At 42.9% G+C, this 16,524-nt stretch overlaps 1 protein-coding gene across 2 annotated transcripts in view; it reads right to left on the bottom strand.

The window, feature by feature from the left end:
• Window positions 1-15,590, bottom strand: part of ATXN10 (ataxin 10) — a 64,074-nt gene extending 48,484 nt beyond the window's left edge. For both annotated transcript variants that reach the window (XM_028728636.2, XM_077930797.1), the window contains exons 1-3: window positions 15,193-15,590; window positions 12,447-12,638; window positions 11,241-11,323 (exon numbers count right to left, since the gene is read on the bottom strand). In XM_028728636.2, coding sequence (XP_028584469.2) covers window positions 11,241-11,323; window positions 12,447-12,638; window positions 15,193-15,575 — 658 coding nt within the window. In that variant the 5' untranslated portion in view covers window positions 15,576-15,590. The remainder of the gene's footprint in view (window positions 1-11,240; window positions 11,324-12,446; window positions 12,639-15,192) is intronic.
• Window positions 15,591-16,524: the final 934 nt, after the last annotated feature.

Below are 16,524 nucleotides of genomic sequence, written 5' to 3'. Positions count from 1 at the left end.
CCCCCGACCCCAGCCCCCAAACAGGCAGCTCTCTGCAAGCCGTGGGAGCCCAGCGCTGGCTCCCACTGCTTGCTGAGAGGTGTGCGAAGCCTGGACGTGCTGAGCTGAGCGCGCGCAGGCTTCAGCATGCAGGCAACTCTCCGCAAGCAGCGGGAGCGCTCCCGCTGCTTGCGGAGAGGTATGCGAATCCTGGAGAGCGTGAGGGGTCGGTGCGCACCGACCCCTCTCGCTCTCCAGGCTTCAGCGAAAGCCTGCATTCGCACCATAGGACGCACACACATTTCCCCTTCATTTTTGGAGGGGGAAAAGTGCGTCCTATGGTGCGAAAAATACGGTGTAAGAAATCAAAATTACATGAGATAGATCTTAAACGCTGACAGCCTATTACTGCATTATGATAACCTATTAGTACATTTTATTGAGTTCTTTGAAACAAAAGGGAGTGGGAAGAGATAAGAGATATAAGTATGAACAAAAACCTGAATGGCATGTCTGCATCAAGTTCCATTGCAGAAATTAGTAAGTTTTGCCTTTAGACTTTTCCCACTTATGCCCTCTCTAAAGTTATGCTTACTTTTAGCAAAATTAAGTAATCCAGAGTCTCTTGAGCCAAAAGTCCACAGCACATCATTTAACTGCTATGTCGGCTCTATCCTTAACCAACAACTATCAGTTCTCAATCAAGTCTTAAAGTTCTGTTTATTCTTCTTTGCTCAACTGTATTTTGTTCCCAATCATATTTTAGCCTGCATTTTTTTTTCTTTTAACATCCCCTTACCCCCCACCCTAAAAAACTAGGCAATTCCACATACTTAAAAATAGCTTAAAGGTAAAGGGACCCCTGACCATTAGGTCCAGTCGTGGCCGACTCTGAGGTTGCGGCGCTCATCTCGCTTAACTGGCCAAGGGAGCCGGGTACAGCTTCCAGGTCATGTGGCCAGCAGGATTAAGCTGCTTCTGGCAAACCAGAGCAGCGCACGGAAATGCCGTTTACCTTCCCGCTGGAGCAGTACCTATTTATCAACTTGCACTTTGACGTGCTTTCGAACTGCTAGGTTGGCAGGAGCAGGGACCAAGCAACGGGAGCTCACCCCGTCCTAGCGGGGGTTCGAACCGCCGACCTTCTGATCGGCAAGTCCTAGGCTCTGTGGTTCAACCCACAGCGCCACCCGTGTCCCTTACAAAATAGCTTACAACTTCACAAAAATCAAATCATTATGTGGATGGATCAACTCCAAAATTCTAACTGAAGTTAAATATCACCAAAACATAACCATCATGCTTTTAAAATTTGAAAGGTATGATGATTCTGTTATTCTGGGATATAGATTAAGATTCATCTCAAATGGAAGACTGATGTTAAGAATCTATATTTACTACTAGGAGTTCAGATACTTGGCTAATGATTCAAACGCATCTTGAAACAGTGCAACAGTAAGATCATTTTTACTCTTGACTTATAAAACAAGCATAGAAAGACAAATGTTCCAAACGCCAAAAAAACTCACAGCTTTGCACTCCAGCCTTTTTTTTGGGGGGGGGGGAGAAGCAGGATGGGAATAAATCCTCCAGTTCACATTATATAGATAGAGAGACACCGATTTTAACTTAAGACTGAATGGATTTAAAGACACGTGTGCTTGGCCAGTTTAGACATCAAGAAACTGTGGCAGAGTTGTGGCTCTGGGGACATCTCTGGGCAAAGGTCACAATCTTGTCTAACCAGTTGTCAAAGAATGTATTACAGCGCCCTCTAGCGGCATATCCCTCCAGTTAAACCAAGCTTGTTTTTAAAATCAATTATAAAGCAGGTGATATACATCCAATTTTTGAAGCAAATGGGTGCTGAAGCTTAATCCCTCCGGTATCTTACCTCCCTGCATACTTGCCCTGGGACTGATTCATACATGATCCTGACACTTAACTGACTCCTTTTTCTCCCCAGCTGAGCTCCAATACAAGAGAGAAAGGAAACGTCCGGCTCTCTGGCCCCCTTTCAACCTTTAAGTCAGACCCCTTTCTGTCACCACAACATCACCCCCTGGCCCCACCCTACCCCCTGCTTGCCCCGCCCCACCCCCTGCTTGTGTCCCGCGTTAACTCTCACTCCCAGCTCTCCTCCTCATGGGCCCACCCTCTACCTACACAAACTCCAGCTCAGGCTCTCACCTGAGAGGAACTGAAATTGACAATCCCTAGTTGCATTGCCCCGCCAACTCCCATAAGAGGCTGACATTCTGTTTCAGTCCTTTTGAACAAAAATATATATAAATGGAATCAGTGTGTGATAATAGAAGCCTATTTCAATTCCCCCAGACCTGAAGAAAATAAATAAAAAGCAAGGCATTGTTTCTAAATTTAAACTCTTGCACTAGATACCATGGCAGGCAATTCCTTACTTCGTTGCAGGACATCCATAGAAATAAGCAATTGTTCCTGGCACCTAGCCGTTTGAAAGCACGTCAAAGTGCAAGTAGATAAATAGGTGCCGCTCCGGCAGGAAGGTAAACGGCGTTTCCATGCACTACTCTGGTTTTACCAGAAGCGGCTTAGTCATGCTGGCCACATGACCTGGAAAACTGTCTGTGGACAAATGCCAGCTTCCTCGGCCTGTAAAGCGAGATGAGCGCCACAACCCCAGAGTCAGCCACGACTGGACCTAATGGTCAGGGGTCCTTTTACCTTCACGTTTAAGAAACCAGAGTTCATCTCTGTCCTTACAGAATGTGTAGCCTGGCACTCAGGGAGCATTCCTGCTAATACTTCCCTTTCTAATACCCAAGGACACAAAGTGATGCAGCAACACACCATAGGGAATAAGATGTCATGGCAGACTCTTCCATACGAGCTGCTCCTAATAAAACCTACCTAAAATTGAGCCATTTCTAGAGGAAGTTTTCAATTCCCCAAAGCAAAACACAGGGCAAGCATGTTCAGGTTTGTCTTACCAAGGTAATACATATTTAATTTGCCCGCAATCCAACTGTTAGCAGCAGACAATAGCTGTGTGTGACTTGGTCTTTGAGTAGCAAAGGCATTCTGGCCCATGCAGATACAGCATTAACAGGAATTATATATACCTCAAGACAGTTTAATACAGTATATTCCCAGCCCTTATGTGTCACAACCTAACTTCAGGTTTTCTAAGAGTATTTCCAGAGGGGCAGATTTTGTTAATCTTTAAGGTGCCAGAAGGCTATTTCTTATTTCTGGATGATCCATTGGGACAGATCTTCTTGGCCATCCAGTTTGCTTCCACCTCACCACAAAGAATACAAAAACAAAACTTGCTTGGGATAGCTAGTCTAGGGTAATCTAGGTAGAGCAAAATGTGTACTTGATGTGTATGGTCACTGTAACTTAGTTTTAGAACACCAGAATAGAGGTTACCAACGAGGCACCTGCAGAAGCCTTCCCTGGCACCCACAGGGTCTTCTCCCCTCACTCTGATGAAACTGGGCTTGAAAGGAGGATTCTACTGTAGCCAATACAAAGAACAGGTTGTGGTATATGCTTGGTGACCACAAGAGTTTCTCCAGATTGCTAATGTGCCCAGAAAGGTTGGCGACCATGGCAATAGATCATTTTACACACAATTTAAAGGCCTTACTGTTCTGTATTTGCTGAAACGTAGAACATGCCCCCGTTTTATTGCCAGTGAAGTATGAAGAATAGTAACTTCAGCTTTCCACTTTGCTTCCAAGAGGAGAATAATTTTCGCTATATTCCTTTCTTAGAAAATTACCAAAGAAGGATATGTACCCTGATCAAGGAGTCTGCAGCTTAAGATTCACAAATGCTAGGTCATAGTGGATCTCAGGCTTAAAGGATTTTTAGCACAATATGCTACAATTTAGGACACCAATTTATATCAGGCTATGTGGCCATCTGAACAGTAAAAGGAATATTGATTGGCCACAAGTTCAGCTTACATCAAAATTTGATTGAATTCAGCCACAAACCACTTAAAAGTTAAGGCTAGATTTCATCTGAATTGCACAAAAAGAAGGCCTATGCCTATTATAGATCCTAAATCAAAGAGCAATCATATAGAGCTGACCGCTGGCAGGCTTGCAACCTGGCAGGGATGGGCATACAAAACCAGGTAATAACTGGTTCTTCCACATAGGATGTAAACACATGGCCTCTAAATTCTGCATGATCACAGTGGACCTTTTTAAAAGGCAGCAATTCTACAAGTCATGGCAGCTGCATGACCTACATATTCCCATGGGAGAACATGGCACACAGAGAAATCACACTTGTTTATATAAGCAGGGACGAGCAACCTTTGACCCTCCATATTTTGTTGGGGTCCAACTTCCATCAGCCCAGCCATGGTGGGAGCTTTAGGCCATTAGCATCTAGAGGGCCACAGGTTAAGCTACCCCTGGGTCTACAACAAATGATGGGAAGGCTGCTGTGGAAGACCACCAGACGATGTCACTTCCTGTGAGTGCTGTTGCCCAGAGGAAAACCCTCCAGGACCTTCAGAGCGCTGAACACTAAGAATGACCACCAGCTTTGGGCTGGAAACCAGACACTGTAAAGTAAAAAAAAAGGGCTGCAGCTGTAGCAGGAAAGGTGGTAGCCCTGAACACACACACACACACACACACACACACACACACACACACACAGAAATTAGCCGGCTGTCTACACATGAAATAAACAGCTCCTTTAGTCAAGTTGTGAGCTACACTTCCATTCTATTATGCCTTAGGAACTGCTGGAGAGGGAGCCCCATCAGAGCCTTTCACCCTTGGCAAAGGCAAGAAGTTATTTAGGGACCTGGGAAGACTATGTGTCCTCTGGAATTTGAATCAGGGGTCTGTCTTGGAAGCAGTCTTTCACAGGCTAGATGGTTTCCTCTATTTGAAGGAGAAAAGCTTCTTTTCAGTCCATCCCTGATTTCTAATTTACAGTTGATTTTACTCTTCAGGTTTAAATGATTCCCCCCCCCCCAACTCTACAATGATTTAAGCAAGGTAATACAAAAGGTTTTTTCTGTGAATGAAACTGTAGGCAAAGAATAAAATAGTATTTTCAAGTTGTTAGAGAGATTCCATAATTTAATGGTAAACTTTAATTTTGGATTTTTAATGGACTTGCAGACTTGTATGCCATGCTTTTCTGAGCTGTGCAACAGCGCTAAAGGGCACCAGCCTTCTTACGAAGCTGGATAACTTGTGAGAGGGCCAATTTAAGGCAGAATATATTGCCAGCCCAAGCCCACAGTTTGGAGATGACAGCAACCCCTGAGAATACAAAAACTGGAGAGGGTGTAGGACACCTGGTGTAACACGCAAGTTTTAAAACATGCAAATGGTGGTAAGGGGTGTCCTGATAATTATCAGGGTTACAGCAGGGATGTGGGAGGTTAACTCTTTTCTCCCCAGCTGAGCTACTAAGACAAATTTGTCCTCTGAAGGTTGTTTCTGCATTCTCTTATTGGCGCTAACAGCTGATACTTTTTGGATTTTAAACCTACAAGTTAAATGTAAATCTGCATTTAAGGTCACATATGATATGGCCCTTTGTTTTTAAAGGCCTCTGTTTACAGGAACCAAAGGCAGTTTTATTCATTCTATGGTCTAAAAACCAATGCAGAAATTTCCTTACCTCTGTTCGTTTTTAGTGCCCCAGGGCCTGCAAGTATAATTACTTTGAGGAACTGAGGGACTAAATTGTAGTTAATAAATTAAACATTATTGATTGCTTGAAGTTCCTTTAGGCTTCACCAGTCCCTGATGCATTAGAACAACAGTTAATCTTTCTGTTAAAGAACAAGTGTTCTCATTTCAGATACCTCATAGCAAACACAATCCTGGGATTAGCCCTTCATTTAAGCATATAATCAGGCAACAGTATCCCTTCAAAGAGCAATTGCATAAAATCAGCAGAAAATGAATGGTCTGAGTCTTAACCTGAACTTCAACCACACTTGGTAACCGAGAAAAAGAGTGAACAGGGCTGACCGGCCACCCACTAGGAGTTATTCATAGTGTCCAGCTGCTGTATTACATGACCATATGACCTGCCAGTTCACAGGATGTAGCAGATGTTGCACACTTAGATTTACAGAGATGTCTGGATGGACCGGCTGCTTCATTTAATTTCAAAGAATGTCAGTCTTCTGTGAAAATGAGGGATCCTAGCTTTGCTTATCAAACCCCAAGATTGCATCCCTGGAGTTGGAAACTATGCATTTTAAAAGACAGGCTGTTTTGTTGACACAAATAGGCCCAGAACTCCACTTCCATGACAGGATAGCAAGCAATAGGAAGGAAGGCGGAGGAGGAGTTCGTAGTCAGACTAACCGTCATCGAGCCCTTTATTGTTTACTCTGGTGTAAGGAGCCAACTCCTAGGGGCCGTGGGGTATTTGCCCCCCCCAAAATTTTTTTTGAGGGTGCTGCCCCCCAGCTGATGGGCATGGCCATTCAAAGAGTGTATGCGGGACAGGGCTTACCTGCCTCCCACCCCAAAAAATTATTCAAGTTGGCACACTCTCAGGCAGGGATGTCTCACATCATCTGCTACCTGAACGCTCTTTTCTCCTTGCACTGTTTATTTTGCTTCTCAGCTGGAGGTGCCAGGGATTGAACCTGGACTTTCTGCGTGGACAGCATGTGTTCTCCCACTGAGCTAGCGTATCTTTATTGCTTCTTTTATTTCTTATGCTGCATTTCATTGTATTGCACTCTGAACAGAAGAAAGCACAATTGAGAATTTTAGAACAGGGTTCCCAATCTTTTTGAGCCCAGGACCACATTGGGAAATCGAAGAAACTGTTGTGAGACCATATCATACTAATTTTTCAGAAGGAAAACTGGTGATTTATCACCTTCTCTGTCCAAATAAAATCATGCACTCCTGACCAAATAAGCAACCTGCAAAGCTTGTTTAAGTCAAATTTAAAAATTGGGAGGGGCAGGGGACCACCTGAGGTGCCAGGATGTCTATGGGTGCCACACTGCAGACCCCAGCAAGCCGGACCAGCCTGTTTGATATGCATCTTATTACTATGGAGTCCTTTTGCTAAGTTTATGAATTTCATTTTTATTATTAGCCAGCATGAGCAATATTCCGGAAAAAGTGGGATATAAATATTCTGAATAATTAAAAAAAAATAGCAGTGTTTACTTAACAGGAAAAAAGTTTGTGGTCCTCCCTACTAGCTGTTTTAAAACTACTAATGTATTTTTAAAAAGCTATTTTGAATTAGTTTTATATTGAACAAGTACTCTTTTTATATTGCATCCTATTATAGAAGATAAGGCAATTAGAAATTAAATCAGCTAAAATATTCATTTTGCAATGAAAAATTGAATCGTATAGTGAATTTCACACTCAAGGCCAACAGGTAAAATCTACAACACCCAGGTTTGTGTGGAATGATGCCCCCACCTGTGAATACACTCCCCAAGCCCAGTAAGACAGACGGGGCTGCTTACCAATCTCTGGAAAGGATGTGAAAGGGCTCTGGGAGCATCGATGGGCCTCACATGGTCTTCCCAAAGGCCAGTAAGCAAGAGTTCAGAAAGCTCTTTCCACTTATTTATTTTAGCATAAGTGAAATCAGCTTAAAGCTGCAAATTACCTATATCAACATCAAAAGACACATCAAGCCATTTCCGTGGGAGCCACGTGCACCTGTCATGAATCGTTTCTGCAAAAGCCTGCTTTTGCTTTCAGGTCTTCTTGCTGTTGTTGGTTCATTTGCTTACAAGACAACCAAGTTTTTAGGACCCTGTGAGCCCTAAAGATCACTTTCAACTCTCATATTTAAAAAATTGTCAATTTAATAATTGTTTCAAGAGCAAATTCATCCAATAACATCCCAGGAACAAAAAGATTAAATGTCTCACTTCAAAGCATGATATGAGAGTTGCATAGCATAAAGTATGACAGAAGAAATATTGCCCACAGTAGAAGTGACAGTTTATTTTACAGCAGATATTTATAGTGTTAACAGTTAAAAGGCCACGAAGATTGCTTTTTGCTTGTTTGGTTGGCTGGTCAACAGATTGCAAGGTATGAAACTCACACACACCATCAATAAGTCAAATAAAAACTTGTGCATGTGTTTACATAAAATTTTGATGAGTGTAATGTATTTGTCATATGCCTGCAATTATTTTGAGAAAGTAACACAGTGCTATAAATATTATTCTGACAATGTAATTACAGCTTCTGCTTGAACCACAGTAGCAAAATGCTGGCCTCAATTCCCTGTTCTGGAAGTGCAGAAAGACAAAGCAAAGATGTAAATAAGTAGCTTTTAAGCTATTTTTCTTATGTAATTAAAGAAAAGTCCACCAGCTTCCACCAGCTTGGCCAGCAATGCTGTCTTAGCGGGATATGTAATAGACTTGTAGATTTGGAACGGTCATCTAGTCCAACCCCCTGCAATATAGCAATCACAGCTAAATAATCCCTGACAGGTGGTCATCCAACCTCAGTTTAAAAACCTGCAAAGAAGGAGAGTCCACCACCTTCCGAGGGAGGCCCTTCTATTGAAGGGTGGTCAGTACACCTTAGGATCTCAAATGCAGAGGCTTCTGGGTGAGTGGAATAGAATATTCACTCTGTTGTGAATATTACAGTCTAACTATATTGTGAAACTTGCAAAAGGAAATCCCAATTTCAAAATAAAAATTAAGAGAATTAAAAGAGTAATAGTTAATTGCAAAAAAATGAAATTTATCTTGGGGTATTTAACTGGTGCAAATGGGGGATTTTCTCACAATATAATTATTAGTACAGTGGTACCTCAGGTTGCATACGCTTCAGATTCCATACGCTTCAGGTTACAGACTCCGCTAACCCAGAAATAGTACCTCAGGTTAAGAACTTTGCTTCAGGGTGAGAACAGAAATCGTGCAGCGGCGGTACAGCGGCAGCAGGAAGCCCCATTAGCTAAAGTGGTGCTTCAGGTTAAGAACATTTTCAGGTTAAGAACGAATTAAGTACTTAACCCGAGGTACCACTGTATTAGAAAAGGGATTTTCCTCAGGAATGCAGCAGGGGACAAAAGGATTATATTCCCATTTCATACTTGCTACAAACTGATTAATTACCAGCTTCCTCCTCAGCTGATGCAATTTTCTTTTTAAAAAAAAACCTGCCTAATGGATGTAATGATACAGTTTACATCACATACAGTTTGGTTTTAAATTGTACAAAATGATAATACAATTCACAAAGTCAACAATACTCCTAACTCAATCCATTAACTGAATAAATATTCTAGAATATAAAAAATGTGATTTAAACTTCTTTATATATAATTGCATATTGGTCGTATGCAAATTGGTCATAATATAGAAGCTGTTAATTGAACAGCTTCTAAATTATGATTGCTAGATCTAAGTAAACATGAAAGCAGGAACAGTAAACAAAAGGGGTTAAAACTTTTAGAGCAGGGACTTGGCTGTTCCCTTATATAAAAATGCCATGCTCTCATGGCAAATTGCAGTTTGACCTAACCAGATATTAGACAGCAGTTATTTAAGTCACAGCGCTTTGCACGGTATTTCCTTTTCTGCTGCTTTATTCATTAATACATCGTTAAAAATAAACTCCTCCCCACAAGTCAGCCGCAGTGGTAAAAGCATCTGCCAGGCACATAAGGCATACCACTTCAATGTGTGTATTACCGATTCCAAACTGTTGGGACACTCTGGACTTTCCTACCCACATTATGAACACCACAATAAAAACTTAAAATAGATGTTACTGGATGAGAGAGAAACACATAGCCATCAAGATAATTAACTTAAAAGATTTTACTGTATTCTTTCCCAACAGAGACTCCATTTCCTCAGGGTCTTGCGAAATATGTCAGCGAGATATGTCAAGCCTTTATTTCTTATAATTGTGATGATTATGGCGTACAGCTGATGAAAACCCCAAATTAACTATCTCAGGTTTCATATTTCATTAATGAATGCTGATGTGCACCTCCCTGAACAGGGTAAAATGATAATTTAATATAATAAATATGGCAACAACAACAAAATCAGCTTCTCCAACTTTGAGGGACCTTGACAGTTAATGTCTTCCCTTAACCCCATCCTTTTGACTGGGATTGAACTTGGGGTTGTCTACGTGCAGAACACATTATCTAACACTGAGCTATACCACTCAGTTTCAAGCTTGCAAAATTAAAGATCACCTGCTCTCAAAGAAAAGTCTTTTAATTTTAGTCTGTTGGTATAAAGACCTGTAACAGTATCCATCATCAGCACATCTGGCACTAATAAGTGCCACAACATGCTAATTTGGAGGTCAGCCGGCACTCCCATAGCATGATCTCATTGTACAGAGTTGCTGAGGGCAGCAACTAACAGTCCCACAGCATTTGGAGGGAGTGCAACAGCACCCCAAGGCCTTACACGGCCACGGCGGCAATTAGCTAGCAAGATGTTCTGGCTTTGTAACAGAATAAAGAAATAACTCTCTCTCTCTCATAAAGAGCATACTGCTCCAGAGTGATGGAAGTAAAAGTATCATCTAGTCTGCCTTGGCCAGACTACACCTGCAATAATGGGTCCAGTTCTGGGTACCACAATTTAAAGACATTGGCAAGCTGGAATGTGTGCGGAGGAGGGCAACCAAGATAATCAAAGGTCTGGAAACCAAGCCTTGAGGGAGTTGGTATGGTTAGCCTGGAAAAGAGGCTACTGAGAGGAGATACGATAGCCATCTTCAGGTATCTGAAGGGCTGTCACATGAAAGATGGAGCAAGCTTGTTTTCTCCTGCTCCAAAGGATAGGACGCAAACCAATGGCTTCAAGTGGTACCTCAGGTTACAGACACTTCAGGTTACAGACACTTCAGGTTACAGACTCTGCTAACCCAGAAATACCACCTCGGGTTAAGAATTTTGCTTCAGGATGAGAACAGAAATTGTGCTCTGGCGGTGCGGCAGCAGCAGGAGGCCCCATTAGCTAAAGAGGTGCTTCAGGTTAAGAACGGACCTCCAGAATGAATTAAGTTCTTAACCCGAGGTACCACTGTACAAGAAAGCCACAGAGCTTCGGGGGGGAAATCAGGACAGTTCCACAGTTCTAAGAGTTCTACAACATGGAGATGGAGGCTGGACATGTAAAGTCTTTTTGTTCAACTGGAATAGTGTTGTCCTTTCTTAGGTATGTGTGAGCACGCAGGCAAGTAAACATGTTTGTAGGTTAGTAGCTATGTGGGCTTATGTACGTAGCCCCCGCAATATCTTACCTGTTAATAATGACTCCAGAGTAGTTTCTAATTTGTGAAGTAATTGGATCAAGTGTACAGATGCCTCAATTAGCCCCAGGTTTCTGTTATAAAAGAACAGTTTTAAATTTAAAATTCTCTCAAATTTAAAAAAAAGCAGAGAAGCCAGTGTTTTATACAAAGCTGTATCGTAATATAAAGTCCTAAATTTGTAATACATATTGTAATGTAATAAATGAATTCTGTGGTGGTGAACTCCCCTAGGAGTAATTGACTGAGTAAGATAAGAGTGACAGAAAGAGACTGAGTAGGAAGAAAAGCCAAGGGAAGGAAGGTGGTTTTAAAAATACTAGGAAAGCACAGACTGTAGCTTAAAAAACAACAGGCCCAGAGAAGTCTATGAAAGGGAGGTCATACTGGGCAATTATGAAAAGGAATGAAAATAAAAAGTCCTAAGGTGGCAAGGCACACCAGGAGAGAAAAGAGGAGCTGGCAAGAGATAAAGATTCACATAAAGATTCAAAATAACTAACACCTCATTCTGACCCCTCACATGATTAAAGTGCACTTCTGCACTGAGGATCCTTGTCCAGCCATGAATGCTCCCTGCACAGCTGACAATTCTAGAAAATCCGGGTTTTCAACTGTGCAGGGAACCTTCATGGATACACAACACTCCCTGCTGCAGTGCTGCACTTTAGGACACACGGAGAACACCCCAGAATTCACCTGACCTCAGGGGCAAATAAAATGCACATCCCTGCAGCCAACAAATATTAAGTAATCCAGATGCAAGACTAACAAAAAAAGTCAGATCTTAAATAATCACAAGACTTGGTGAAGATAAGGTCTATGAAATCTCACTTCACAAGTATTTTAAAAAGAGCAAATCAAAGAAAAAATGTTGTCAGAATAAATCTTGTGTTCATGCGCCCTTGATTCCCTTGCAGATTAATTTACTTTCAGAGAATATGTAGATATATAATGATTACACACTGGTCAGTTAGCCTGAGCCACACAATTTAACAAATGTGGACAATTCACTCACAAGGTTTCCACTCAAACGCCAAGAGTATACAGCAAAGTGAAGTGAACTAGTGAGGAGTGAAATGTATTTCAAAGAGAGACTGCTTCAAAAGTTAAATCAGCTATAAACTCAGTTGGGTGAAACAAGTTACTGTAATTTAACATTTAAAAACTATGCCAGTATAGGGGCAATAATCATACCTCATAACGTTCTGATTCTTGGTACACTGAACACAAGCATTCCGAAGGCATCTGAAACATTCTGATACCAACAGGAACAATGAATCTGTGTGTTCCAGTGTATTCTGTTGCTTGTAGGTTGCATCAATTTCATAAGATGCCTTCCTCAAAATTTGCAGGAGATCTTGGAATAGGCTTTCTGTTGCTTTTTCCCTGAAAAGAAAAAGAAATGTAAAGTAGACAGCATCAACAGTACATTAAAAAATATACATAAAAGAAGGATATCATTTGTACCATGCAATTTTTTAAAAAAAAGCTAATCCAAGCTGTTTTGCATATTTTGTACTTGATAGGGATAGAAAAAATATAGCAAATAAAGGGTTGCCCTGGCTTTGAAATATTTACTATAGGTAACCACAAACTCACGTATTTTCTCCAGGCTCTACAAGCTTCATAAAATTGTGAAGAAAATTCATAAAAAATTGAGTTTTTCTAAATTCTGAACTTAAGTTCCCAGGGCAAGTCAAAAGGTGAATTATTCTGTTTGTTTATTACACCCACTTTTCAAGTTAAGTAGAGCTTCTAGGCAGTATCCCATCAGGCTTTGACTATACCCAGAGCTGCTTAGCTTCACCAAGGTGGCTGCATCGCTTGCCTTCAGAATATGATGAAACCATCTTGCTGAAAGACAGCAGCTCTGGGGACGATGGATGCCTGAACTGGAATATAAGGAGCTGACTTCAGACCACTGATCCAGCTAGCTCAGGATTACCCACAGGGAAGACAGGAAATCTCCAACGTTTCAGAGAGGAATTTTTCTTAGCACTACCTGGAGATAACAGGACTGAAGTTCCATGCAGAACTGGCTCTATCACTGAGCTACATTCCTTCCTGTGGAGCCTCGGAACGAAGACAAGATGTGAAATTTTAAAAGATTAAGCCAGGACTGATGTGTATTTCAGTATTTCCCACAGACTTTTTTCCTAAAGTGGAGCTGCAGACACACTTCCTTGCATGGCATAGCCCAGGGGCAGAGCTTCTGTTCTGCATGCAGAAGGTCCCCGGTTCCGTCTCCAGGCAGGGCTGGCAGAGCCACTGCCGCTCCGTGTAGCCAGTCCGCCTCAGTGTAAGGACACTTCCATTGCTCCCAGTATCCAAAGACCTGGGCAGGCATGTGCAAATGGGCTAGCAGTTTTATTAGTAAGGGTAAGGGGACCCCTGACCATTAGGTCCAGTCGTGGCCGACTCTGGGGTTGCAGTGCTCATCTCGTTTTATTGGCTGAGGGAGCCGGTGTACAGCTTCCGGGTCATGCGGCCAGCATGACTAAGCCATTTCTGGCAAACCAGAGCAGCACACGGAAACGCCATTTACCTTCCCACCGGAGCCGTACCTATTTATCTACTTGCACTTTGACGTGCTTTCGAACTGCTAGGTTGGCAGGAGCAGGGACTGAGCAACGGGAGCTCACCCCGTCATGGGGATTCGAACCACCGACCTTCTGATTGGCAAGTCCTAGGCTCTGTGGTTTAACCCACAGCGCCACCTGCGTCCCAGCAGTTTTATTACTACATATTTTATTTTTCCCCCTGCTCCTCTCCCTCGCCCCTTCCTATAAATTCTAATTGTTATTAATACAAAATACTTGTTAGTTATGGTCATTACATGTTACTATGCATCATTTCATATCCGTAATTGTAATAATTTTGATAGATACACTTTGACACAATTTTGCTAATACACTCAGAAACATTTAACTCTGTGTTTCTTGCTCCTTTATTTTTAATTTTATGTAAATGTTGCATGTCATACACTTCAATGTTAAACGCTTTAAATAGGAGAATGAATAGAAAGTATGTTACCAAAAAAGAAAAAGCTCCTCTTGGAGTCAAAGAACTGGTTCTTAGCATGCTTCTTCTTAAACTGTCTGAACTAGGGTGAGGAATGTACACGAAAACTGCAAGATGCTGAAAAGCAGCATCTTCTACATAAGATTTGTAGCTTTATTATTATTATTATTATTATTATTATTATTATTAATAAAGCTATATTATATTATTATTTTTCACTGGAAAGAAATTCAGATATATTTTTAAATACATGGTTTTGTATGTTTTCTGATATTTTATGCATTGTGATTTTTATTAATTACAGTTTAGTAATTGTTTATTGTAATTCCCAAGTGGAAACTGTTTATTATTTGCTGATATTTAATTTTAATATTTGCCATTATATTCTAATCGATCATTGAATACTGCTTTATTTGATATAAGTTACTTATTTTAAAGTTATTGTGACTTTTCTGTATTGGATCTGATTGTTATTATTAATGTTTGACGTTTTATTGTGTTTTCATACGTGTTGGAACCGGCCCAGAGTGGCTGAATGCAGCCGGATGGGTGGGGTATAACTAATCATATTAGTGCTACTGTTGTTGTTATTAGGAGCAGGAGCAGTAGTATTAGTAGTATTTATACCCCACCAAGCATCTTCTGCCTACAAAAAGCCACAGCATCCAGCCAGGAGAAGAGAAGCCTTGTATTTCTAGGCAGAGAAAGATATAAACACAACTGCAGGGAGAAATGGGGGACCTTGACATTTCTGGAGGCTTCCTTACAAAATCGTCAAGAGGAATTAGAGGAGGAGGAGGAAGCGAGCCCCCCCCCCTCCGAGACGCAGGCCAAACCACACCTGCCGCGGCGGCAGGAAGACACGCGGCAGCGCGTCCACACGTGACGGAGCCCGGCCCCGGCCCCCCGCGGCCCTCACCTGCCCGCCGGGTCGCGAAGGAGGGCCGCGATCTGCCCGAGGGTTGCCAGGCGACCGGGCGCCGCCGCGGCCTGCTCCTCCTGCTCCTCCTGCTGGGCGCTCCCCGTCAGCCGCGCGGCCAGGGCGGCCAGCAGCGCCGCTGCTTCTTCTTCTTCCCCGGGCGGCGCCTCCGAAGACGCCATGGCCGCCCGGCCCGAGGCCTCGCTCCGCCGCTCCAGGCAGGCCTGGGCCTGAGCCGCTCGCCCTCCGCGGCCTCGCCAGGCAGCAATCCCCGCCCTTTCCTGCCGGCTTCTCGCGGGAGGCGGGGGCCTCGTGGCCTTGGCGCTTCCCAACCAGCGCAGCCTTTTATTCCCGCGCGGCTCCCACTCGCCCCCAAGGTTCATTTTGGGTGGGGCTCTCCCCACCCCCCCCACCCCCGTTACTGATCCTGTCAAGCTGCATCCAGCAGGGACACCCCCCCCTCCCCCCGGAGAAGGGGGCGCAGCTCCTCCGCCGCTGCTCCCGACCCTCCGCAGGAGACTCTCCCGAAGGAGCAGGAGGGAGCCCAGCTCCCCACTTCCCTGGCAATGGAAGAAGACGAGGTCCCTTCAGAGTCAGCACTTCTTCCATAGATGCTCCTGAGGAAAAACAGGAATCCAAGAGTTTGAACGCCAAGAAGGTTTTAAAAATGTATTCTGTGTTTTTACATGTAACCAGTTTAGATTTCCTTCTGTGGCTGTTCTCCTACGACAGGGTGTGTTTATTTTAATTTGCACGTGTATTTCCAGCAACTATGAAAACTATTTACTGTAAGATATCATAAATACTAATATTGATCTGATTCTTCCTATGCTCAGGGAGCTTCACCACCACTATGGGCTATGGGCTGTCTGGCTGAAATCTAAGGTTTGTAGGTGCACCAAAAATACATATTTTGAAGCCAGCTGCCATGGGGTTGAAAACCCTTGTGAGTTCCCTCTAACAACTCAGGGTAATGGCTGCAGGTGGCAGGATGACACCACCAATAGGTAGAGGATGGGCTTGAATGCAGAGGCCAAAGAGAAGGACACACATACCTTGAAAGAACCATCTCCTTCTGCATAGGTGACTGTGGTTCACACTGAGAAACTGAGGGATGGAAGGCAGGGCTGCCCATCAACATCAATGGATAAATTAAACAATTCAAGCACAAGTGTTCATTGTGCACTCTTAAAACACCCTTGAGCACAAATGTGCCCACCCATAAAAGAGTCCATTAAAGACTGAGCATCCTCATCATGAAATACTGGCCTGAAAGGGCAAAAATCCAGGGGAAAGCTGAATTGGAAGAGTGGCTGCGAGCCTCCACACTAC

The sequence above is a fragment of the Podarcis muralis genome, chromosome 6 (assembly GCF_964188315.1).
Source record: "Podarcis muralis chromosome 6, rPodMur119.hap1.1, whole genome shotgun sequence".
Classification (NCBI taxonomy): Eukaryota; Metazoa; Chordata; class Lepidosauria; order Squamata; family Lacertidae; genus Podarcis; species Podarcis muralis.
This window is presented reverse-complemented; position numbering and strand designations above follow the sequence as displayed.